General features: G+C 38.4%; 1 protein-coding gene across 1 annotated transcript in view; it reads left to right on the forward strand.

Annotated features, from left to right (window-relative positions):
• Positions 1–24516, forward strand: part of MTMR8 (myotubularin related protein 8) — a 257386-nt gene that overhangs the window by 109166 nt on the left and 123704 nt on the right. Inside the window, exons 5-8 of the mRNA XM_060002711.1 lie at positions 7664–7792; positions 8977–9111; positions 11954–12086; positions 13417–13526. Of these exons, the coding sequence (XP_059858694.1) occupies positions 7664–7792; positions 8977–9111; positions 11954–12086; positions 13417–13526 (507 nt within the window). The remainder of the gene's footprint in view (positions 1–7663; positions 7793–8976; positions 9112–11953; positions 12087–13416; positions 13527–24516) is intronic.

Below are 24516 nucleotides of genomic sequence, written 5' to 3' on the forward strand. Positions count from 1 at the left end.
GTACATTTTGTTCTTATATATCTCAACATCTTCCTTTCTAGAAAATAATAGCATACTTGGAAGAGCTTTTTACATCAAGGATATTTTTTTAACATCTTTATTGGAGTATAAATGCTTTACAACGTTGTGTTACTTTCTGCTGAGTAACAGAGTGAATCAGCTATATGTATACATATATCCCTATATCCCCTCTCTCTTGTGTCTCCCTCCCACCCTCCCTATCCCACCCTTCTAGGTGGTCACAAAGCACTGAGCTGATCTCCCTCTGCTATGCGTGTGCTTCCCACTGGCTATATTTTGTAGAGTATATATGTCCATGCCACTCTCACTTCGTCCCAGCTTACCCTTACCCCTCTCCATGTCCTCACGTCAATTCTCTATGTCTGTGTGTTTATTCCTGTCCTACCCTTAGGTTCTTCAGAACCTTTTTTTCTTTCAAATTCCATAAATATCTGTTAGCATATTTGTTTTTCTCTTTCTGACTTACTTCCCTCTGTATGACAGACTATAGGTCCATCCACCTCATTACAAATAACTCAATTTCGTTTCTTTTTATGGCTGAATATTATTCTATTGTATATATGTGCCACATCTTCTTTATCCATTCATATGTTGATGGACATTTAGGTTGCTTCCATGTCCTGGCTATTGTAAATAGAGCTGCAGTGAACATTGTGGTACATGGCTCTTTCTGAATTATGGTTTTCTCAGGGTATATGACCAGTAGTGGGATTTCTTGGTCGTATGGTAGTTCTATTTTTAGATTTTTAAGGAACCTCCATATTGTTCTCCATAGTGGCTCTGTCAATTTACATTCTCACCAACAGTGCAAGAGGGTTGCCTTTACTCCACACCCTCTCCAGCATTTATTGTTTGTAGATTTTTTTGATGCTGGCCATTCTGATTGGTGTGGCCATTCTGATTGGTGTGAGGTGATACCTCATTGTAGTTTTGATTTGCATTTCTCTAATGATTAGTGATGTTGAGCATTCTTTCATGTGTTTGTTGGTAATCTGTACATCTTCCTTGGATAAATGTCTGTTTAGGTCTTCTGCCCATTTTTGGATTGAGTTCTTTGTTTTACTGATATTCAATTGCATGAGCTGCTTGTAAACTTTGGAGATTAATCCTTTGTCATTTTCTTCCTTTGCAAATATTTTCTCCCATTCTGAGGGTTGTCTTTTGGCCTCTTTATGGTTTCCTTTGCTGTGCAAAAGCTTTTATGTTTCATTAGGTCCCATTTGTTTATTTTTATTTCCATTTCTCTAGGAGGTGAGTCAAAAAGGATCTTGCTGTGATTTATGTCATAGAGTGTTCTGCCTATGTTTTCCTCTAAGAGTTTTATAGTGTCTGGTCTTACATTTAGGGCTTTAATCCATTTCGACTTTATTTTTGTGTATGATGTTAGGAAGTGTTCTAATTTCATTCTTTTACATGTAGCTGTCTAGTTTTCCCAGCACCACTTATTGAAGAGGCTGTCTTTTTTCCATTTTATATTCTTGCCTCCTTTATCAAAGATAAGGTGACCATATGTAGGTGGGTTTATCTCTGCACTTTCTATCCTGGTCCTTTGACCTATATTTCTGTTTTTTGTGACAGTCCCATAGTGTCTTGATTACTCTAGCTTTGTAGTATAGTCTGAAGTCAGGGAGCCTGAATCCTCCAGCTCTGTGTTCCTTTCTCAAGATTGCTTTAGCTATTTGGGGTCTTTTGTGTTTCCATGCAAATTGTGCAGTTTTTTTTGTTTTTGTTTTGTGAAAAATGCCACTGGTAGTTTGATAGCAATTGCATTGAATCTGTAGATTGCTTTGGGTAGTAGAGTCATTTTCACAATGTTGATTCTTCCAATCCAAGAACATGGTGTATCTCTCCATCTATTTGTATCATCTTTAGTTTCTTTTATCACTGTCTTATAGTTTTCTGCATATAAGTCTTTTGTCTCCTTAAGTAGCTTTATTCTCAGGTATTTTATTTGTTTTGTTGCAATGATAAATGGGAGTGTTTCCTTAATTTCTCTTTCAGATTTTTCATCATTAGTGTATAGGAATGCAAGAGATTTCTGTGCATTAATTTTGTATCCTGCTACTTCACCAAATTCATTGATTAGCTCTAGTAGTTTTTTGTAGCATATTTAGGATTCTCTATATATAGTGTCATGTCATCTGCTAACAGTGAAAGTTTTACTTCTTTTCTGATTTGGATTCCTTTTATTTCTTTTCTTCTCTTGTTTCTGTCACTAAAACTTCTGAAACTATGTTGAATAATAGTGTTGCATGTGGGCAACCTTGTCTTCTTCCTCATCTTAGAGGAAATGGTTTCATTTTTTCACCATTGAGAACAATGTTGGCTGTGGGTTTTTCATATATGGCCTCTATTATATTGAGATACATTCCATGTATGCCTACTTTCTGGACGGTTTTTATCATGAATGGGTGTTGAATTTTGTCAAAAGCTTTTTCTGCATCTATTGAGATTATCATATGGTTCTTATCCTTCAGTTTGTTAATATGGTGTATCACATTGATTGATTTGCATATATTGAAGAATCCTTGCATCCCTTGGATAAACTCCACTTGATCACAGTGTATGATCCCTTTAATGTGCTGTTGGATTCTGTTTGCTAGTATTTTGTTGAGGATTTTTGCATCTATATTCATCAGTGATATTGACCTGTAGTTTTCTGTTTTTGTGCCATCTTTGTCTGGTTTTTTTATCAGGGTGATGGTGGCCTCGTGGAATGAGTTTGGGAGTATTCCTCCCTCTACTATATTTTGGAAGAGTTTGAGAAAGATACATGTTAGCTCTTCTCTGAATGTTTGCTAGAATTCACCTGTGAAGCCATCTGGTCCTTGGCTTTTGTTTCTTGGAAGATTCTTAATCACAGTTTCAATTTCAGTGCTTGTGTCTGGCTTATTTATATTTTCTATTTCTTCCTGGTTCAGTCTCAGAAGGTTGTGCTTTTCTAAGAATCTGTCCATTTCTTCCAGGTTGTCCATTTTATTGACATAGAGTTTCTTATAGTAATCTCTCCTGATCCTTTGTATTTCTGCAGTGTCAGTTTTTACTTCTCCTTCTTCATTTGTAATTCTGTTGATTTGAGTCTTCTCTCTTTTTTTCTTGATGAGGTTGGCTAATGGCTATCAATTTTGTTTATCTTCTCAAAGAACCAGCTTTTAGTTTTATTGATCTTTGCTATTGTTTCCTTCATTTCTTTCATTTATTTCTGATCTGATTTTTATGTTTTCTTTCCTTCTGGTAACCTTGGGTTTTTTTGGTTCTTCTTTTTCTAATTGCTTTAGGTGTATGTTTAGGCTGTTCATTTGAGATATTTCTTGTTTCTTGAGGTAAGATTCTATTGCTATAATCTTCCCTCTTGGAACTGCTTTTGCTGCATCCCATAGGTTTTGGTTCATTGTGTTTTCATTGTCATTTGTTTCTAGGTATTTTTTGATTTCCTCTGTGATTTCTTTAGTGATCTCTTTGTTAGTTAGTAGCGTACTGTTTATCCTCCATGTGTTTGTGTTTTTTATGTTTTTTTTTTTTCCTGTAATTGATATCTAGTTTCATAGCGTTGTGGTCAGGAAAGATACTTGATACAATTTCAATTTTCTTAAATTTACCAAGGCTTGATTTGTGACCCATGATATCATCTATCCTGGACAATGTTCCATGAGCACTTGAGAAGAAAGTGTATTCTCTTGTTTTTGTATGGAATGTCCTATAAGTTTCAATTAAGTTCATCTTTTTTTAATGTGTCATTTCAAGCTTGTGTTTTCTTATTTATTTTCATTTTGGACGATCTGTCCATTGGTGAAACTAGGGTGTTAAAGTGCCCTGTTATTATTGTGTAACTATTGATTTCCCCTTTTATGCCTGTTAGCATTTACCCTGTGTATTGATGTACTCCTACATTGGCTGCATAAATATTTACAATTGTTATATCTTCTTCTTGGATTGATTCCTTGATCATTATGTGGTGTCCTTCTTGTCTGTTGTAATAGTGTTTATTTTAAAGTCTATTTTGTTGGATATGAGAATTACTGCTCTAGCTTTCTTTTATTTCCATTTGCATGGAATATCTTTTTCCATCTCTTCACTTTCAATCTGTATGTATCCCTATGTCTGAGGTGGGTCTCTTCTGGACAGTATATATTCAGGTCCTGTTTTTGTATCCATTTAGCCAATCTGTGTATTTGGTTGGAGTATTGAATCCATTTACATTTAAAGTAATGATCAATGTGTATGTTCCTATTACCATTTTCTTAATTGCTTTGTATTTGTTATTGTAGGTCTTTTCCTTCCCTTGTGTCTCCTGTGTAGAGAAGTTCCTTTAGCATTTGTTGTGAAGCTGGTTGGGTGGTGCTGAATTCTCTTTGCATTTGCTTGTGTGTAAAGATTCTAATTTCTCTGTTGAATCTGAATGAGATCGTTGCTCATTAAGAGTAATCTTGGTTGTAGATTTTTCCGTTTTATCACTTTAAATGTGTCCTGCCGCTCCCATCTTGCTTACAGAGTTTCTGCTAAATATCAGCAGTTAACCTTATGGGGATTCCCTTTTATGTTATTTGTTGCTTTTCCCTTGCTGCTTTTAATATTTTTTCTTTGTATTTAAATTTTGATAGTTTGATTAATATGTGTCCTGGCGTGTTTCTCCTTGGATTTATCCTGTATGGGACTCTGTGCTTCCTGGACTTGATTGACTATTTCCATTCCCATATTAGGGAAATTTTCAACAATAATCACTTCAAATATTTTGTCAGTTTGTTTCTTTTTCTCTTCTTCTTCTGGAACCCCTATAATTCAAATGTTGGTGTGTTTAATGTTGTCCCAGAAGTCTCTGAGACTGTCATGAATTCTTTTCATTATTTTTTCTTTATTCTTCTCTGCAGTAGTTATTTCCACTATTTCATCTTCCAGGTCAGTTATCCGTTCTTCTGCTTCAGTTAATTTGCTGTTGATTCCTTGTATAGAATTTTTTATTTCATTTATTGTGTGGTTCCTCATTGTTTGCTCTTTAGTTCTTCTAGGTTAAATGTTTCTTTTATTTTCTCCATTCTATTTTGAAGATTTTGGATCATTTTTACTATCATTACTCTGAATACTTTTTCAGGTAGACTGCCTATTTCCTCTTCATTTGTTTAGTCTAGTAGGTTTTTACCTTGCTCGTTCATCTGCTGCATATTTCTCTGTCTTCTCATTTTGTTTAACTTACTGTTTTCTTTATTCTGCTCCGCAATAGTTTTTTCCACTATTTTATTTTCCAGGTCACTTTTCTGTTCTTCTGCCTCAGTTATTCTGCTATTGATCCCATCTAGAGTCTTTTTCATTTCATTTCTTGTGTTGTTCATCATTGTTTCATTCATCTTTAGTTCTTCTAGGTCCCTGTTCAACATTTCTTGTATTTTCTCTATTCTATTTCCAAGATTTCCAATCATCCTTACTATCATTATTCTGAATTCTTTTTCAGGTAGACTGCCTATTTCCTCTTCATTTGTTAGGTCTGGTGCATTTTTATCTTGCTCCTTTATCTGCTGTGTGTTTTTCTGTCTTCTCATTTTGCTTATCTTACTGTGTTTTGGGTCTCCTTTTCGCCGGCTGCAGGTTTGTAGTTCCTGTTGTTTTTGGTGTCTTCCCCCAGTCAGTAAGGTTGCTTCAGTGCATTGTGTAGGCTTCCTGGTGGAGTGTACTGATGCCTGTGTTCTGATAGATGAGGCTGTATCTTGTCTTTCTTGTGGGCAGGACCACATCTGGTGGTGTGTTTTGGGTGTCTGTGACCTTATTATGATTTTATGCAGCCTCTCTGCTAATGGATCGTGTTGTGTTCCTGTCTTGCTGTTGTTTGTCATGGGGTGTCCATCACTGGACCTTGCTGGTTGTTGAATGGAGCTGGGTCTTAGCATTGAGTTAGAAGTCTCTGGGAGAGCTCTCGCCTATTGATGCTCCATTGGGCCGGGTGGTCTCTGGTGGTCCAACGTCCTGAACTCAGCTCTCCCACTTCAGAGACTCAGGCCTGACACCCGGCCGGAGCACCAAGACCCAGTCAACCACACGTCTCAGAAGAAAAGGGAGAAAAAAAAAAAGAAAGAAAAGATAAATAAAACAAAATAAAATAAAAAGTTATTAAAATAAAAAATATTAAAATTTAAAAAATTTTAAATGTAATTAAATAAGAAAAGAGTGCAACGAAACCAATAAACAAAGTCACCACTTATAACAAGTGCTGAAAGCTATACTAAGATAAACCTAAAATCAGAAATTAGTCAGTTACATACAGCAAAAACCCCAAGTCTACAGTTGCTCCCAAAGTCCAGTACCTCAATTTTGGGATGATTCATTGTCTATTCAGGTATTCCAGATATGCAGGGTACATCAAGTTGATTGTTGCTATTTAATCCACTGCTCCTGAAGCTGCCCAGAGAAATTTCCCTTTCTCTTCTTTGTTCGCAAATCTCCTGGGGTTCAGCTTTGGATTTGGTCCCATCTCTGCCTGTAGGTCCCCGTCTGGCATCTGGTCCTTGCCCAGACAGGAGGGCATTCAAAGAGTGGTTGATTAGGTTGCCTTGGGTCACTCAGTCTGTGGGGAGGGAGGGGTACGGAATGTGGGGTGAGCCTGCAGCGGCAGAGGCCAAGGTGACGTTGCAACAGCCTGAGGCATGCCATGTGTTCTCCCGGGGAAGTTGTCCCTGGATCACGGGACCCTGGCAGTGGCATGCTGCCCAGGCTTCTGGGAGTTGAGGTGTGGATAGTGACCTGTGCTTGCACACAGGATTCTTGTTGGCTGCAGCAGCAGCCTTAGTGTTTCATGCCCGTCTCTGTTGTCCATGCTGATAGCCGTAGTCATGCCCATCTCTGGAGCTCATTTATGCGATGCTCCAAATCCCCTCTCCTTGTGCACACTGAGTCAATGGTATCTTGCCTGTTAGGCAGGTCCATACTCTCTCCCAGACTCCCTGCCAGCTAGCTGTGTTGCACTAGCCCCCTTCAGGCTGTGTTCACGCAGCCAACCCCTGTCCTTTCCCTGGGATCTTAACTCCGAAGCCCAAGCCTCAGCTCCCAGTCCCCACCTGCCCCAATACATGAGCAGACAAGCCTCTCAGGCTGGTGAGTGCTGGTCGGCACTGATCCTCTGTGCGAGAATCTCTCTGCTTTGCTCTCTACACCCCTATTGCTGCATTCTCCTCTGTGGCTCCAAAGCTTCCCCCCGACCACCCTCGTCTCTGCCAGTGAAGGGGCTTCCCAGTGTGTGGAAACTTTCCTCCTTCACAGCTCCCTCCCAGAGGTGCAGGTCCCATCCCTTTTCTTTTGTCTCTGTTTTTTTCTTTTTTCTTTTGCCCTACCCTGGTAAGTGGGGAGTTTCTTGCCTTTTGGGAAGTCTGAGGTCTTCTGCTAGCATTCAGTAGATGTTCTGTAGGAGTTGTTCCACATGTAGATGTATTTTTCATGTATTTTTAGGGAGGATGGTGATCACCATGTCTTACTCCTTCGCCGTCTTGAATGTCCTCCCATCAAGGATAAGTTTGTTCTTATTTCTGAGGAATGGATGATTCTAGATGATAAATAACAGACAGCTAATTCTTGAGTGATTGCTATTCTAACCTGTTGCTAGCAGGTAAAAATATGTAAAAAAAATTGAGTTTAAAAAATTGAGTTTATTTTGTTTTAGATATGCAGTACCTACCCTCCTGAAATAGTGGTTCCTAAATCTGTTACATTGGGAACGGTGGTTGGAAGTTCGAAGTTCAGAAGTAAAGAATGTGTGCCTATGCTTTCCTACCTCTACAAAGAGAACAATGTGAGTTGAGCAAAGTTCTCTCATGAGAACTTTACTTGGTGCTAGAAGACCTGAGTTTAAGTCACACCACTGCCACTTACTAGCTATGTGACCTCAAGCAAGTTACTTCTCTGAACTTTGGTAGTTCTGAGAGTTTTTAAGTGTGTAATATGAGAGAAAAATATATGTGTACTTTGTAAATTTTAAAGTGTTGTGCAGATGTTAAGTGTCATTTGTAGTGCGTTCATTTATTTCTTTTCTTCTCTTTGGGCTCCTGCTTGATGGCAAGTTGTTGAATAAAAGGGAACAGCTGTATGAAAGGATATTTGGGCACTGTGGCTTCCCATTAGAACACACATGTCCTTGATTCTTTCTCACTATTTTCATACAATTTAAGCTAGTAGGGGAATATTTCGCTTGACTCCTCTATTTGAGTCCCCTTCCATAGGAAGGGATAATAGTTCTTGCCTCTTGTGGTCTCTCTGAGATCTGGAATTAGACAGTCAAGTTCTCAGGTAGGCAACTATCAAGTGCTAAAAAGTACAGTAATACAAGTGGGTGTCTTTGTGTCAAACTATCAAAGTAAGCAGACTCTATAAAAAACACACCAAAGTGTAATGCAGTTCACTAACTAATTATTACCAGATGTATCTGCTAAATAGCTATGTTGTTTTCCTATTGAAATGGCTTGAAACAAACCAGCCCTCTGATTTGGCATTAACTCCTGAAACGAGTGAACCCTGTTCTCTTAAGAGACACTAGGTCTTTGAATTCTGCTGTCACTGTGAGCCTCTGGTTTATATGGATGATATTACTGGGACTATAAAAAGCAAGAAAGGTTCCGGTAAATACTAGCCTAATACATATTGAAAATACATAGAATTCTATTAAGGAAACACTCAGGGTGTGATTTTCTTGAAGTCTGGATTTGCCGAGACTGGGTTGGGAATCATAGCCATGTAGAAGAAAAAAAGACTATCTGAGCAACAGTTTGTGGTAATACAGCCCACATGCTAGAGTGGGGATGGAGGCAGGAGGCTGAGCCTAATGTCAGTGGAATGCCTGGGCTTCAGAGCTACATTTCTTTTTACTTCACTATCCTGAGTTGTCTCATCCTCTTCTTCTACTCACTGAATATGGGATCAAGGAGGATTTTTGACCACCTGTACATTGGACCACTCAACTGATATATTTTTTCCTTACAGCCTGCCATTTACCACTGTAGCCAGCCTCTGTCTGGATTTTATACTCATTGCATAGATGATGAGCTCCTGCTAGATGTTATTAGCCAGACGAACCCAGAGAGCCAGTTTATGTATGTTGTAGACACAAGACCAAAAGTATCTATGTATCAATGACCTCTCTAATACCCCTACTTTACTCATGTTATAATTCCCTTCCCCACATGTTGAGTTTTGCAGTGTTAATGGGAAAGTTAGGTTTGTGTATATGGGCTTATTATGTCATAACTGTGTAAAATCATTTGAGTAAGCCATTTGGAACTCCTTTTATCATAGCTGTCACTGTCAAGCAAGACTATGAGAAGGTACTTTGAACAACTTAGTCTTGCCACTGCCTGTGAATGTCACAGAGAGGAGGGTCCTCAGATCAACCTAAACTCTCTGCATTAATTCCTTGACCCTCAACATTTTGTCTAGCTTTAATAAGGAATCGTAGAGGAATTAATTGTGCCCCACAAGGCAAGTAAAGGACAGATTTCCTTTTTTTAAAGGCTGTTCTTTTCACAAACAGCCCCAGAAAGAAATAATTTTGCTTATACTTTGATATGTTGACTGTGGATGATTATGTTGACTGCTTATACTTTGATATGTTGACTGTGGATAATTTTGCTTATACTTTGATATGTTGACTGTCATTGCTAACTAGGGATTGCTAAGTAAGTGATTTATATTCTAAGCCTAAGCCAGGTGGTTGTGACTTCAGAGTTAAGCAATTGGTTGTGCTTGAAACCAGATAGTGGTCTTAGACAGATGTCTGCCCATTTTGGGGATCTCTCACTGACTGTTCTGCAGGGCTACCTATAACTGACTGGGCTCAATAGAAAAAATAATTTCCCTTTCTGCTCAGGTACCATCCTTCAGTTTCTCAGAACTTTGCTGTCTTGCTTCAACTATAACTGTGTTTGACATTCTGGGATTAGAAAGAGTTTAATCAAATCTGTGTCTTCCATCGTATTAGTCTTAAAATGATAAAGAGAAGTACCAAGCTTTTGAAAAACTAAAGGATTGATGCCCTTTGGCCAAATGAAAGACCAAAAAGTCCTTTTTAATAGGTCCCTTTTTCCTCTCTCAGAGAGCCTAGAAATATCTAGCAACACTCCTCTTCTGGATGGCTAGATATATACTTTTAGTAGAAACTGTATTGTAGTGACAAAGTTACATTCTTAGGAGTAAGTCAAATCTGGGGTCAGATCCTGCCTTCAGCTTTTATCCATATGATCCTGGTTGAAATTGGTTTACCTCTCTGAACTTGTTTCCTTATGGGAATAATAATAGTACCTATCTTTAGGAGCTGTCATGAGGATTAAATGAGATAATATAAGTGAAGGATCTAGCACAGTGTCTGGCACATACATACTAGGGGCTCAGTAAATATTATATGTTCTTTCCTACTTGAACATTAGGCTACTAATATGTAGCAGTTTCTCAGATATGCCAGTCCTATTCCCAAAGAGTGTATACTGGTATGATGTAGCTAGCTATCTGTAGTAGCTGGCCTTTCTACTGCTGCCCAGACCTGGGTAGGGACTGCCGTAATTATTGTTTCATTTGCTGAAGCATCCATCAGTCATAACAGACTTTTTTGTTACTAGGTTGCTGTTGCTTACACCTCCTCAGGTGTCCCATTGATTTGTCATTAATTTAATGAAAGCTCAGTGACATTCTTTGTGTGACAAGAGATCAAAATTACCATCATGTTTCTCCCTTTAACAAATATCCTGCATGCTAAATAGAATATGTTGACATGTAGATTTTTCTTCCCTGCATGTGTTAATGTGAATAGTTTGTGCTTTTGAGGTTTTTAATGGCATTCTTTTTTTATTAATGCAAAAATGACACCCTATCCATATACATTCTCCTCCTACCTTCTGAAATGCACAATAATGGGAGATTAGAAAATAGGCCCAGACAACAGAAAATCATTTAATTATTAAGATGGTTATAATCATATAAGATATCTTGGCTGCTTTCTAGTTTTTTTTATATATAAATTTATTTATTTTATTTATTTTTTGCTGTGTTGGGTCTTCATCGCTGTGCACGGGCTTTCTCTAGTTGCAGCGAGTGGGAGCTACTCTTCATTGCGGTGAGCGGGCTTCTCATTGCGGTGGCTTCTCTTGTTGTGGAACACGGGCACTAGGCACGCAGGCTTCAGTAGTTGCAGCATGCCAGCTCAGTAGTTGTGGCGCACGGGCTTAGTTGCTCCGTGGCATGTGGGATCTTCCCAGACCAGGGATTGAACCCGTGTCCCCTGTATTGGCAGGTGGATTCTCAACCCACTGTGCCACCAGGGAAGCCCCTTTCTAGTTTTTGGATTAATATCTCCTCTCTGCAAGTCTCATTTACTCACTACCCCATCCAACATTCTTCATATGACCTAGAAGTATTCTGATTACCACAAGCTGAATATAGTGTTAAACCAACTCTTGGTATCTCCATTTCAATTTTATCAGTGAATGAAAGTCCTTTATCTTATGCAGTCATGTTCTAGACATTTTTCTAGAGTAGCTGTTTATAATTAATTGGCCCTGAAGTTCTTAGACTTCTTTCTAGAGCTTCTCAGTAATAAGGATTTTTGAATTTTCACATGTTTCTCAGTATAAAGCCCATTTGTTTGTGATAGGAAGCTCAAAATTATAATTTTAGTTCTTCGGATCAGATATCCTCATAGCTCCCATATCCTTCAATCAATCTCTTAAGCAGAGTTTTAATAATAAAATAAAAACACTAAATCTCCTTCTCTTTCCCTATACTACTGTTACTTAAGATACCTGATCTAAATGCCAGTGAGATTCTCTTCATCCCAGAATGTGCCCTATGTGATCCAACTTCTTTTTAAATGGGTAAGATTTAAAACTGTTTAGAATGAAGCATTGAGATTGATGAACCATGTTCTTTTATCATCTGCCCCATCTGTTCTGTTATGTCCTCTATATTGCAGTTAAATGCCATGGCCAACCGAGCAGCTGGGAAGGGTTATGAAAATGAAGGCAACTATGCCAACATTCGCTTCAGGTTCATAGGCATTGAGAACATCCATGTGATGCGGAGCAGCCTGCAGAAACTCTTGGAAGGTACAGGGATTTCACCTGGGCTAGACCAGAGGCTATATAGCTTGCATAATTACGTAAGCAAAAAGTATGCCTGATTTTGTGGTGAAACATAAAAGCAACCAGGTGAGCAGAATTAACAGGTGATAAGATTTTTGACTATAGTATAAATCCAGTTTGCATAGGTAGTACTGAATTATAGCAGTGTTGGTCTGACAGAGGAACTACAATGTTTAGTTTTCATAACTCTGTGGAGTTCATCTGGGTTTAGTGGCTATGGAAATAATTTCTCTCTATAGAATTACAGAGACTGCTGTATAGGGGTGGGTAGGTCAACATAAATATAAATGAACTGGGATTTATTTCATCTTCCTCATTTAATCTGCTGTAAGGGGTCAGTCCAATTTCATCACTGTGCTGATGAAGGGGGCGAATTTAGACTTCAAAGGAATAAAGCTGCTATCAGACAATTTGGGTCATCTGTCATCACAGCAATGTAATTGGGATCAGAATGCGGGCAAGGTGAGATCAGGGCTTTACAGGACTCTTGAGTCTAGAACATTTCTCCCAAAGCCACTACCCAGGATTCCATGATGTGGTATGTCATCTCAGGCACACATAGGGAAAACCTGCCCTCATTAAGTGAACTCCCCGTTCTTCCTCTCTTTTCTTCAATTGTTCACTTATGCTGTCTGCCAGGACCTCTCCCTTACACAACCCTTATCAGATCCTGTCTTCTCAGTCTGCAGCCCTTTTTGGATATTAATGTTCCTCTTCCTTGGGTCTCTTCCTCCTTTCTTTTTTGTCCCAGAATATTCTATAGTAGGAGTGTAAGAGGACATTTTGCAGATTTTTTGAGGCAAAAGATTGCCGTCTGCTGGATAACCAGTGCAAAATGCATGAAAATTAACTGATGGTTTTTTCAACCTGTTGAGACAGCACAGGGCTGCAAGGGAGTAAGTGGGGATGTGGAAGCAGAGACAGATGTTAAGGGTCTACAAAGTTAGGCTCAGTAGGAGGAGTTAAGATGGGAATCAAATGTGTTTTCTAATCAGAGGAGATGTGAGTATTTTCCTGTGGATGCTGACTCAGTCTTCTGGCTCTGTTCTTCAGAGATCTCTGTGGGCTTGGGGTGGGTTCTACAAGTCAAGAAAGCAGAGACCCGAGCTAGGAGATATGGTAGGCTCTAGCCCTAGTCCTGTCCCTGATTCACTTTGCGGTTTCCAACTAATCATTTAACCTTTCTGTGCCTCAGCTTCCTCATTTACAAAATGGTGAACCATTTTGTCCCCTTTCTTGGTGAATAAACTGAGGTAATTGTGAATTTCAATCTCTGCTTCCTTTTCTACCTTAGTTTGTGAATTGAAAACTCCAACAATGAGTGAATTTCTTAGCAGCCTGGAGAGCTCAGGGTGGTTGAGACACATTAAAGTTATTATGGATGCTGGAATTTTCATTGCAAAGGTAATAATCAGGACTTTTAAGAACTTGCACTGACTTTATTATGGGATCTCTTGAGGTAGCAGTGTATTCATGGTGGAAAGAATATTGAAAAACAACCTGGTTTCTAGATTCAGGTCAGCCACTAATTTACTGCGTGCCCTTGGAAAATCTCTTCCCTTCTGTGGGCCTCAGTTTCTCTGTCTGTAAAACAAGGTGGTTCTACTAGAATCTAATGGTATAAGTTTTGGGGGGCCCACTGAACTCTTTGAGAATATGATTGACTTTCTGCCCCTAGAAAAATGTACATATGCCTATACATACAGAAAATAGACCTTAATTTCAGGGGGTACACAGACCCCAGATCTCAAGTTAAAAACTCTTAGATAATCTCTCATGGTCCTTTCAGCTCAAATATTCTCATAGTCTTTCCAGCTCAAATACTCTGATGTATTTTTGTGTTGATTGTAAGGTATCAAGTGGAAGTAAGACTGGTTGTAAAATAAATGCAGAGCTTGTGTTTCTATGGGTTTTCAGAGCTCTGAGTATAAAGCAGACTTTTCTGACTTCTTTGTCTAGGTATGCCTCTGAATGCAGTCTAAGTAGGCTTCATCACTCATTTATGCTGACTCACTTATTTTCTGACCTTCAGAACCCTGGCTTCTGTATCATTTGTTAGGTGATATTTAAAAAAAAAAAGAAGAAGAAATTTGGAGTGTACATTTTCTCATTTTGAAGTTTTGTTTATACATTCTTACATGAGAACTTGCTCTTTTCACCACACCCCTATTATTTGGTAGAAGTAAAGAAAAGGAGAGAATCACTCTTCACCTCTCTGCTGTCATTTTTTCAGTTGAAGATAATGAGATTTATAGCTTCTGGCTTAAAAGGTTTTTAGAGAGTGTGTGTAATTAACTGTCTTAAATATCCAGCCCTATTGTTTTACAATTTCCTAGTCCTGTTGCCTACATTTTTCACTGTAATTTATTATTAGTGCTTACTATGTGACCCCCTTGGTCATTTCAAGCCCACTGTTCTAGCCATTCTTTATACTGTTCCTTTTTCGCATGCCCTATACCCATAAATTTCTATTTCCTTTCTGAAACTGACTTTATTAGACCAAAGAGAGTGAGAATGGAGAAGAGGGATAGATTTGATAGACCATACAACCTCATAAATATTGGTTGAATTAAAATGAGTGGATGAAAAAGATAGACTTGTGATTGCACGATTATCCTGTGCTTCCCATCTCCATCAGTACCTATCCAGTATCCCAAGCTTGAAAACTCAAGTAAGCCTTGAATTCTTTCTCTTCCCCTCCATCTGGCAATTGCCTCATCCTGTCAGTTTTCCTCAAAAGTGTTTCTCAAATATCCGTTCTTCCCCACCTCTGCCTTAAGTACTATAATAACTTCCTGACTGGTTTACTTGTCTTTAGTAGTTGCTCCCCCCAGTATGGCCACCAGATTGCTTCTAAAGCCATCTTTCTTGAGCACATATGATAATGTCACTTTAAACTCAAAATACTCCAATGGTTCCCCATTGCCCATAAGACCCTGGTAATTAGTGAGATTCTTGTTTCTCCCAAAAACACTATAGTATCCCTCCTTCTCTCGTTTTGTCTCTCATTATCTTTATTTAATTTATTTTTTTCTCATTACAAAAGTTATACATGTACGTTATCTAAGAAGTATACATTTCAGAAATATATAATGTAAAATGTAAATATTCCCTGTAGTTTGCCCCACAACACACACTATTAATAGTTTAATGTATGCTGCTAGATCAGCACTATTTGAACTTTCTGTGATGATGGAAAGGTTCTGGATCTGTACTAATACAGTAGCCACTAGCCACATGTGGCAGTTGTGCATTTGAAATGTGGCTAGTGAGAGTGAGGAACTGAATTTTTAATTTTATTTAGTTTTGATCAATTTAAATTTAAATAGCCACTTGTGGCTAGTGACTACCATATTGGACAGTACAGGTCTAGAATTTTTCAACATATATATAAAACTACATATATTATTACTAATTTGTAAAAATGAGATTGTATTGTGCATATTTTTCTGCAACTAACTTTTTATACTTAATGTATGGTGAACATTTTCCAGGTCAGTTCAGTCAGTGTGACCTCATTCTTTTCAGTGACTGTATAATATTCCATTAAGTGAATTTATCATGGTCCCTGTTCATGGGCAATTCAGTTATTCACATTTTTCACAAATGCAGACATTGTTGCATCAAATATCCTTGAACATATATCTTTATATGTGTGGGCATTCTTAAAAGTGGATTTTCAGTTGAAGAGTATGAATATTTCAGACTTTACTAGATGTGGCCAAATTGCCCTTCAAATAGGATACACCAGTTTCCATTCCCACCAACAATGCCTCTTTCTCCACATAGCCAGCAATGGTTATCATCAATCTTTTTAATCTTTGCCAATTTGATAGGTTATGCATTTTATGTCATGTTTTAATTTGCATTTCTTTAATCATTAGTGAAATTGAGCATCTTTTCCTGTCCACCAGTGACTTTTCACTCCATTTGGAGTCCTAAGGAAAGAGTATAGTCGCTACTATTAGGCCTCTGATATTATCTGAGGTATCTGGTTAACTGAGGGGTTTAAAAGGTTGAGAAACTTTTTTCCAGATCTCTCTGACTCTTGTCTTACTCGCAACCTATATATCCTTCTAGGAATATCATTTCTCTTTTACCTTCTACTACAAAAGTTACTCATTTTCCCACACCCCATGAACTGCACGGTCCATGACAGGTTCAATACTCCCCTTGCTCCTTACAAAACTCCTTCCTCCTTTTAGGTCTATTGCATTTAGCTATACCACTCTGTACCTCTCCTAATGACTCTTCTTTCTCCATTAAGGACTTTGGAAACCACTTTAGGTAGGTGGTTTCCTCTCCATCCTGATTCTTCCTCTCAATCCCAGGAGATTTGAATGTCCATGTACAACCTATAAAACACTCTGCACTGATAGTTCTTTGAGCTTTTGTACTCCAGTTCTTACACTCTTACTCCAGCTAACCTGGTTCTTCTATCCCATGGAGACCTCTACACTTTTAACTCCACTTTTTCCACCTTTTCCTACCTTCTTTCGTATCAAGCCAAAACCTAGTGGTGTAGCACCTCATCTATTCCACCTTGCCTCTTTATCCTTCCACTCTACCCGCCCTGTTAATCCCATTCATTCTCTACTTTCTCTGCTCTTATGCCCTGACAACTAAACATTGCCACAAAGAAATAAATCCCATAGCCATGTTACTTGGTATAATTACAGGTTTATGATCTATAATATTGACTGTAGTCCTATAGCCTTAGGACCACTTAACAGTCATTTTATGTGTCCCTGGTTGGTTCCCAGCCCTGTTCCACCAAGCAGATATTCCTAATTTGTATTTTACTTTCAAGCTGTCTACACCACTGTTACTCCCCTCTCAGTAAACACATATTCAGACATGTCTCCTTCTTCATAGAAAAATAAAGGTAATCTCTCATCTTCCCACTACTATTCTTACCAACTTTTTTTTGCTCCTTTCTTGCTATCTCAGAGGAAACGGTGCCTCATCTTCTGTGTAAGACTAATCCCTTTACCTGTATTCTTAATCCCATCCCCTCCTTCAAGGAACCTCTTTCCCCTACATTTTCAAACTTTTCCTTTCACTGGCTTCATCCCTCAGAAATACACTCAATACTTTCTTATTCCTAAGAAAAAGAACTTTTCTTATTCTCTTCTAGTTACTGTTCTCTTTCCTCTTGCTTAGAGCTTTCTTGAAAGTAATTGGCCTTCCCTATACGCACTTCCTCACCTCCCTTCACTCTTCAGGTCACTGTGATCCAGTTTACATACCATTACTACTGTTCTTGCTGAGGTCACTAATGACCCCTAACTTGTCGATCTCAGGGTCACTCTTTAATCTTTATTCTATTTTGACCACTCTGCTGCATTTGACATTGTTATCCCCTTTCTCTTTGAACCATTTTTGTAGTTCTGGCCTTAATCCCACTGCTACTTCCTGGTTCTCTTTCTACCTTTCAGCCTTCTTTTTCACAAGCTGACTCCTGTAATAGCCCCCCCCCCTTCCTCTACTTTCCCTTTAAACGTTACTACTTTTTAAGGTCTTTCCTTTTCTCACTTTGGTCTCTGCCTGGACAGCACCAGCCATGCACAGTTTCCACTATCATCTGTATTCATATAGTGGTCAAATCTATACTCTGGCTCAGATTCCTCCTTCTCCTGAACTCCAGACCCACATATGCAGCTGTCCACTGGATGCTCCATTAGATGTCCCTCAACTACCTCAGAATCTCCATGGCCCCAAATGAAATCTTATCTACTCCCAACACCAACTAAAACTTGTTTCTTCTTCTATGTTCACTGTTTAGGATAATGGTACTGTAATCCACCTAGTTACTAAGTGACACATTTAAGAGTCATCTTTGACTTTTCTTTCTCCTTCATTCCACATCCATTCTCTTACTATGTCCTGTTGAATCTTCATTCTTAACATCCCTCTTCTCCTTTTCAGCCCCACTGCTACTGCATTAATTCAGGTCCTTGTTGCATTTCACAATTTTAGTAACTCTTTGACTAGTCTTCCTAAATCCAAATTTATGTCCTCTATTCTCCTACTGTCACCACAGTGAGTACATCTGATCATGGCACTCCTCTGCTTTTAACACTCCAGTGACTCTCTGCTGCCACCAGATAAAATGCACACTTGTCAGTCTGACCTTTGCCCTCCTGGCCAGACCTGTCTCTCCTCACTCCCTCACTCCCAGCCTAGCCTCAACCACCAAGCTAGTTAAGAATTCCTCACCTATGCCTCACATCCTTGCCTTTGTACATGTTGTTATATTATGCCCCTTGCCTGGAATGTCCTTTCCTCCTGGTCCATCTGACAAATGCCTACTCATCTGACAAGACCCACTTTAGTTGTCTCCTCTTCTTTAGCTATTGTGTGCCTTTGTTGTACCTGGTATAAACTTTTATTGTTTTGGTTATCATTGGTTTGTAGTCATTCATTTAAATGTTTGTCTTTTTTGTGTACCTAGTGCACACAACAGTGCATCTTGTATAGTCACTCAGTAATTATTGGCTAGGTGAGTAGATGAATGAATGAGTGAATAAATTTCCTTCTCCTTCCTCACCTGAGAAAATCCTACATTTTCTTCAAGGCTCAAGCTTCCCTGGCTCCTGCAACAGGATATAGTTACTACACATTACCCTATAACAGCAGTTTTTGCACTGCATTGTATTTATTTATTTACCTTTGGTCACCCTGACTAGTTTGCTCTTTGAAGTCAGAAACTGAGTCTCATCCTTGTATCTCTAATACTTAGCACATACCTGGCACAGAGGTATACATAATGAAGTGTTAGAATGAATAAGTGAATGCTCAATATCTACCATTGCCAAAATTGCACAGATTGAGTAAATGCCCATATTTTTACATAGTTCTGATTGTACAGAAACTGACCTAAGACAGGAAAACCTCTCCATCTTAAGTTGGAAGGATTTATATTAGTAAGGCTAAATGGATAAAGCTTCCAGAGGAAATTATTGTCAGGTCTGGGACTGGAATGCAGAACAGTCCTGTCTGTTTTTGAGCATGAATTCTTCCTCTTGCCCACTTCTCTCTCTGAGAATTGATCCATGTCTTTTTCAGAAGTTTTATGAATGTAGACCTCCTTCAGTTTTTCTTTTTACCCTGTATCATGTGTTGACTTTGATTTTCTTTTCCTTATTAGGTAAGCTCACCTTCTGTTACACTCCTTTCTTTTCTTTTTTTTTAAATATTTTATTTATTTGGCCGTGTCGGGTCTTAGTTTTGGCACGCAGGATCTTTGGTGCTGCATGCAGGATCTTTCATTGCTGCATGTGGTCTCTTGTTGAGGCACACGGGCTTCTGTAGTTGCAGCGTGTGGGCTACTCTCTAGTTGTGGTGCACGGGCTCCAGAGTGGGCGGGATCAGTAGCTGTGGTACACAGGCTTAGGTGCCGCATGCCATGTGGTATCTTCGTTCCCCGACGATGGATCAAACCCACGTCCCCTGCATTAGAAGGCAGATTCTTATTATTATTCTTCTTATATCTTTATTGGAGTATAATTGCTTTACAATGGTATGTTAGTTTCAGCTTCACAACAAAATGAATCAGTTATATATACACATATGTTCCCATATCTCTTCCCGCTTGCGTCTCCCTCCCTCCCACCCTCCCTATCCCACCCCTCCAGGCGGTCACAAAGCACCGAGCTGATCTCCCTGTGCTATGCGGCTGCTTCCCACTAGCTATCTACCTTACGTTTGGTAGTGTATATATGTCCATGCCGCTTTATCGCTTTGTCACCGTTTACCCTTCCCCCTCCCAATAGCCTCAAGTCCATTCTCTAGTAAGTCTGTGTCTTTATTCCTGTTTCACCCCTAGGTTTTTCATGACATTTTCTTTTCTTAAATTCCATATATATGTGTTAGCATACGGTATTTGTCTCTCTCTTTCTGACTTACTTCACTCTGTATGACAGACTCTAGGTCTATCCACCTCATTACAAATAGCTCAATTTCGTCTCTTTTTATGGCTGAGTAATATTCCATTGTATATATGTGCCACATCTTCTTTATCCATTCATCCGATGATGGACACTTAGGTTGTTTCCATGTCTGGGCTATTGTAAATAGAGCTGCAATGAACATTTTGGTACATGACTCTTTTTGAATTTTGGTTTTCTCAGGGTATATGCCCAGTAGTGGGATTGCTGGGTCATATGGTAGTTCTATTTGTAGTTTTTTAAGGAACCTCCATACTGTTCTCCATAGTGGCTGAACCAATTCACATTCCCACCAGCAGTGGAAGAGTGTTCCCTTTTCTCCACACCCTCTCCAGCATTTATTGTTTCTAGATTTTTTGATGATGGCCATTCTGACTGGTGTGAGATGATATCTCATTGTAGTTTTGATTTGCATTTCTCTAATGATTAACGATGTTGACCATTCTTTCATGTGTTTGTTGGCAGTCTGTATATCTTCTTTGGAGAAATGTCTATTTAGGTCTTCTGCCCATTTTTGGATTGGGTTGTTTGTTTTTTTGTTATTGAGCTGCATGAGCTGCTTGTAAATTTTGGAGATTAATCCTTTGTCAGTTGCTTCATTGGCAAATATTTTCTCCCATTCTAAGCGCTGTCTTCTGGTCTTGTTTATGGTCCCCTTTGCTGTGCAAAAGCTTTGAAGTTTCATTAGGTCCCATTTGTTTATTTTTGTTTTTATTTCCATTACTCTAGGAGGTGGGTCAGAAAGGATCTTGCTGTGATTTATGTCATAGAGTGTTCTGCCTATGTTTTCCTCTAAGAGTTTGACAGTTTCTAGTCTTACATTTAGGTCTTTAATCCATTTTGAGCTTATTTTTGTGTATGATGTGAGGGAGTGATCTAATCTCATACTTTTACATGTATCTGTCCATTTTTCCCAGCATCACTTATTGAAGAGGCTTTCCTTTCTCCACTGTACATTCCTGCCTCCTTTATCAAAGATAAGGTGTCCATATGTGCGTGGGTTTATCTCTGGGCTTTCTATCCCGTTCCATTGATCTATCTTCTGTTTTTGTGCCAGTACCATACTATCTTGATTACTATAGCTTTGTAGTATAGACTGAAGTCAGGGAGCCTGATTCCTCCAGCTCCGTTTTTCGTTCTCAAGATTGCTTTGGCTATTCGAGGTCTTTTGTGTTTCCATACAAATTGCAAAATTTTTTGTTCTAGTGCTGTGAAAAATGCCAGTGGTAGTTTGATAGCGATTGCATTGAATCTATAGATTGCTTTGGGTAGTAGAGTCATTTTCACAATGTTGATTCATCCAATCCAAAAACATGGTATATCTCTCCATCTATTTGGATCATTTTTAATTTCTTTCATCAGTGTCTTATAATTTTCTGCATACCGGTGTTTTGTCTCCTTAGGTAGTTTTATTCCTAGACATATTATTATTTTTGTTGCAATGGTAAATGGGAGTCTTTTCTTGATTTCACTTTCAGATTTTTCATCCTTACTGTATATGAATGCCAGAGATTTCTGTGCATTAATTTTGTATCCTGCTACTTTACCAAAATCATTGATTAGCTCTAGTAGTTTTCTGGTAGCATCTTTAGGATTCTCTATGTATAGTATCATGTCATCTGAAAACAGTGACAGCTTTACTTCTTCTTTTCCGACTTGGATTAATTTTATTTCCTTTTCGTCTCTGATTGCTGTGGCTAAAACTTCCAAAACTATGTTGAATTACAGTGGTGAGAGTGGGCAACCTTGTCTTATTCCTGTTCTTAGTGGAAATGCTTTCAGTTTTTCACCATTGAGGATGATGTTGGCTGTGGGCTTGTCATATATGGCCTTTATTATGTTAAGGAAAGTTCCCTCTATACCTACTTTCTGCATGGTTTTTATCATAAATTTGGTGTTGAATTTTGTCAAAAGCTTTCTCTGCATCTATTGAGATGATCATATGGTTTTTCTCCTTCAGTTTGTTAATATGGTTTATCATATTGATAGATGTGCGTATATTGAAGAATCCTTGCATTCCTGGAATAAACCCCACTTGATCATGTTGTATGATACTTTTAATGTGCTGTTGGATTCTGTTTGTTTGTATTTTGTTGAGGATTTTTGCATCTATGTTCATCAGTAATATTGGCCTGTAGTTTTCTTTCTTTGTGACATCCTTGTCTGGTTTTGGTATCAAGGTGATGGTGGCCTCGTAGAAGGAATTTGGGAGTGTTCCTCCCTCTGCTATATTTTGGAAGAGTTTGAGAAGGATAGGTGTTAGCTCTTCTCTAAATGTTTGATAGAATTCGCCTGTGAAGCCATCTGGTCCTGGGCTTTTGTTTGTTGGAAGATTTTTAATCACAGTTTCAATTTCAGTGCTTGTGAGTGGCCTACTCATATTTTCTATTTCTTCCTGATTCAGTCTTGGTAGATTGTGCATTTCTAAGAATTTGCCCATTTCTTCCAGATTGTCCATTTTATTGGCATAGAGTTGCTTGTAGTAATCTCTCATGATCTTTTGTATTTCTGCAGTGTCAGTTGTTACTTCTCCTTTTTCATTTCTAATTCTATTGATTTGAGTCTTCTCCCTTTTTTTCTTGATGAGTCTGGCTAGTGGTTTATCTATTTTGTTTATCTTCTCAAAGAACCAGCTTTTAGTTTTATTGACCTTTGCTATTGTTTCCTTCATTTCTTTTTCATTTATTTCTGATCTGACTTTTATGATTTCTTTCCTTCTGCTAGCTTTGGGTTTTTTTGTTCTTCTTTCTCTAATTGCTTGAGGTGCAAGTTTAGGTTGTTTTTTCGAGATGTTTCCTGCTTCTTAAGGTGGGCTTGTATTGCTATAAACTTCCCCCTTAGAACTGCTTTTGCTGCATCCCATAGGTTTTGGGTCATTGTGTCTCCATTGTCCTTTGTTTCTAGGTATTTTTTTATTTCGTCTTTGATTTCTTCAGTGATCACTTCATTATTAAGTAGTGTATTGTTTAGCCTACAAGTGTTTATGTTTTTTACAGATCTTTTCCTGTAATTGATATCTAGTCTCATGGCGTTGTGGTCTGAAAAGATACTTGATACAATTTCAATTTTCTTCAATTTACCGAGGCTTGATTTGTGACCCAAATATGAACTATCCTGGAGAATGTTCCATGAGCACTTGAGAAAAATGTGTATTCTGTTGTTTTTGGATGGAATGTCCTATAAATATCAATTAAGTCCATCGTGTTTAATGTATCATTTAAAGCTTGTGTTTCCTTTTTTATTTTCATTTTGGTTGCTCTGTCCATGGGTGCAAGTGGGGTGTTAAAGTCCTCCACTCTGAGTGTGTTACTGTCGATTTGCCCTTTTATGGCTGTTAGTATTTGCCGTATGTATTAAGGTGCTCCTATGTTGGGTGCATAAATATTTACAATTGTTATATCTTCTTCTTGGATCGATCCCTTGATCATTATGTAGTGTCCTTCTTTGTCTCTTCTAATAGTCCTTATTTTAAAGTCTATTTTGTCTGATATGAGAATTGCTACTCCAGCTTTCTTTTGGTTTCCGTTTGCATGGAATGTTTTTTTCCATCCCCTTACTTTCAGTCTGTATGTGTCTCTAGGTCTGAAGTGGGTCTCTTGTAGACAGCATATATAAGGGTCTTGTTTTTGTATCCATTCAGCCAATCTGTGTCTTTTGTTGGGAGCATTTAGTCCATTTACATTTAAGATAATTATCGATATGTATGTTCCTATTCCCATTTTCTAAATTGTTTTGTGTTTGTTATTATAGGTCTTTTCCTTCTCTTGTGTTTCTTGTCTAGAGAAGTTCCTTTAGCATTTGTTGTAAAGCTGGTTTGGTGGTGCTGAACTCTTTCAGCTTTTGCTTTTCTGTAAAGGTTTTAATTTCTCCATCAAATCTGAATAAGATCCTTGCTGGGTAGAGTAGTCTTGGTTGCAGGTTTTTCTCCTTCATCACTTTCAGTATGTCCTGCCACTCCCTTCTGGCTTGTAGGGTTTCTGCTGAGAGATCAGCTGTTAACCTTATGGGGATTCCCTTGTGTGTTAGTTGTTGCTTTTCCCTTGCTGCTTTTAATATGCTTTCTTTGTATTTAATTTTTGACAGTTTGATTAATATGTGTCTTAGCGTATTTCTCCTTGGATTTATCCTGTATGGGACTCTCTGTGCTTCCTGGACTTGATTAACTATTTCCTTTCCCATATTAGGGAAGTTTTCAACTATAATCTCTTCAAATATTTTCGCAGTCCCTTTCTTTTTCTCTTCTTCTTCTGGAACCCCTATAATTCGAATGTTGGTGCGTTTAATGTTGTTCCAGAGGTCTCTGAGACTGTCCTCAGTTCGTTTCATTCTTTTTTCTTTCTTCTGCTCTGCAGTAGTTATTTCCACTATTTTATCTTCCAGGTCACTTATCCGTTCTTCTGCCTCAGTTATTCTGCTATTGATCCCATCTAGAGTACTTTTAATTT

This window comes from Delphinus delphis, chromosome X (genome assembly GCF_949987515.2).
Source record: "Delphinus delphis chromosome X, mDelDel1.2, whole genome shotgun sequence".
Lineage (NCBI taxonomy): Eukaryota > Metazoa > Chordata > Mammalia > Artiodactyla > Delphinidae > Delphinus > Delphinus delphis.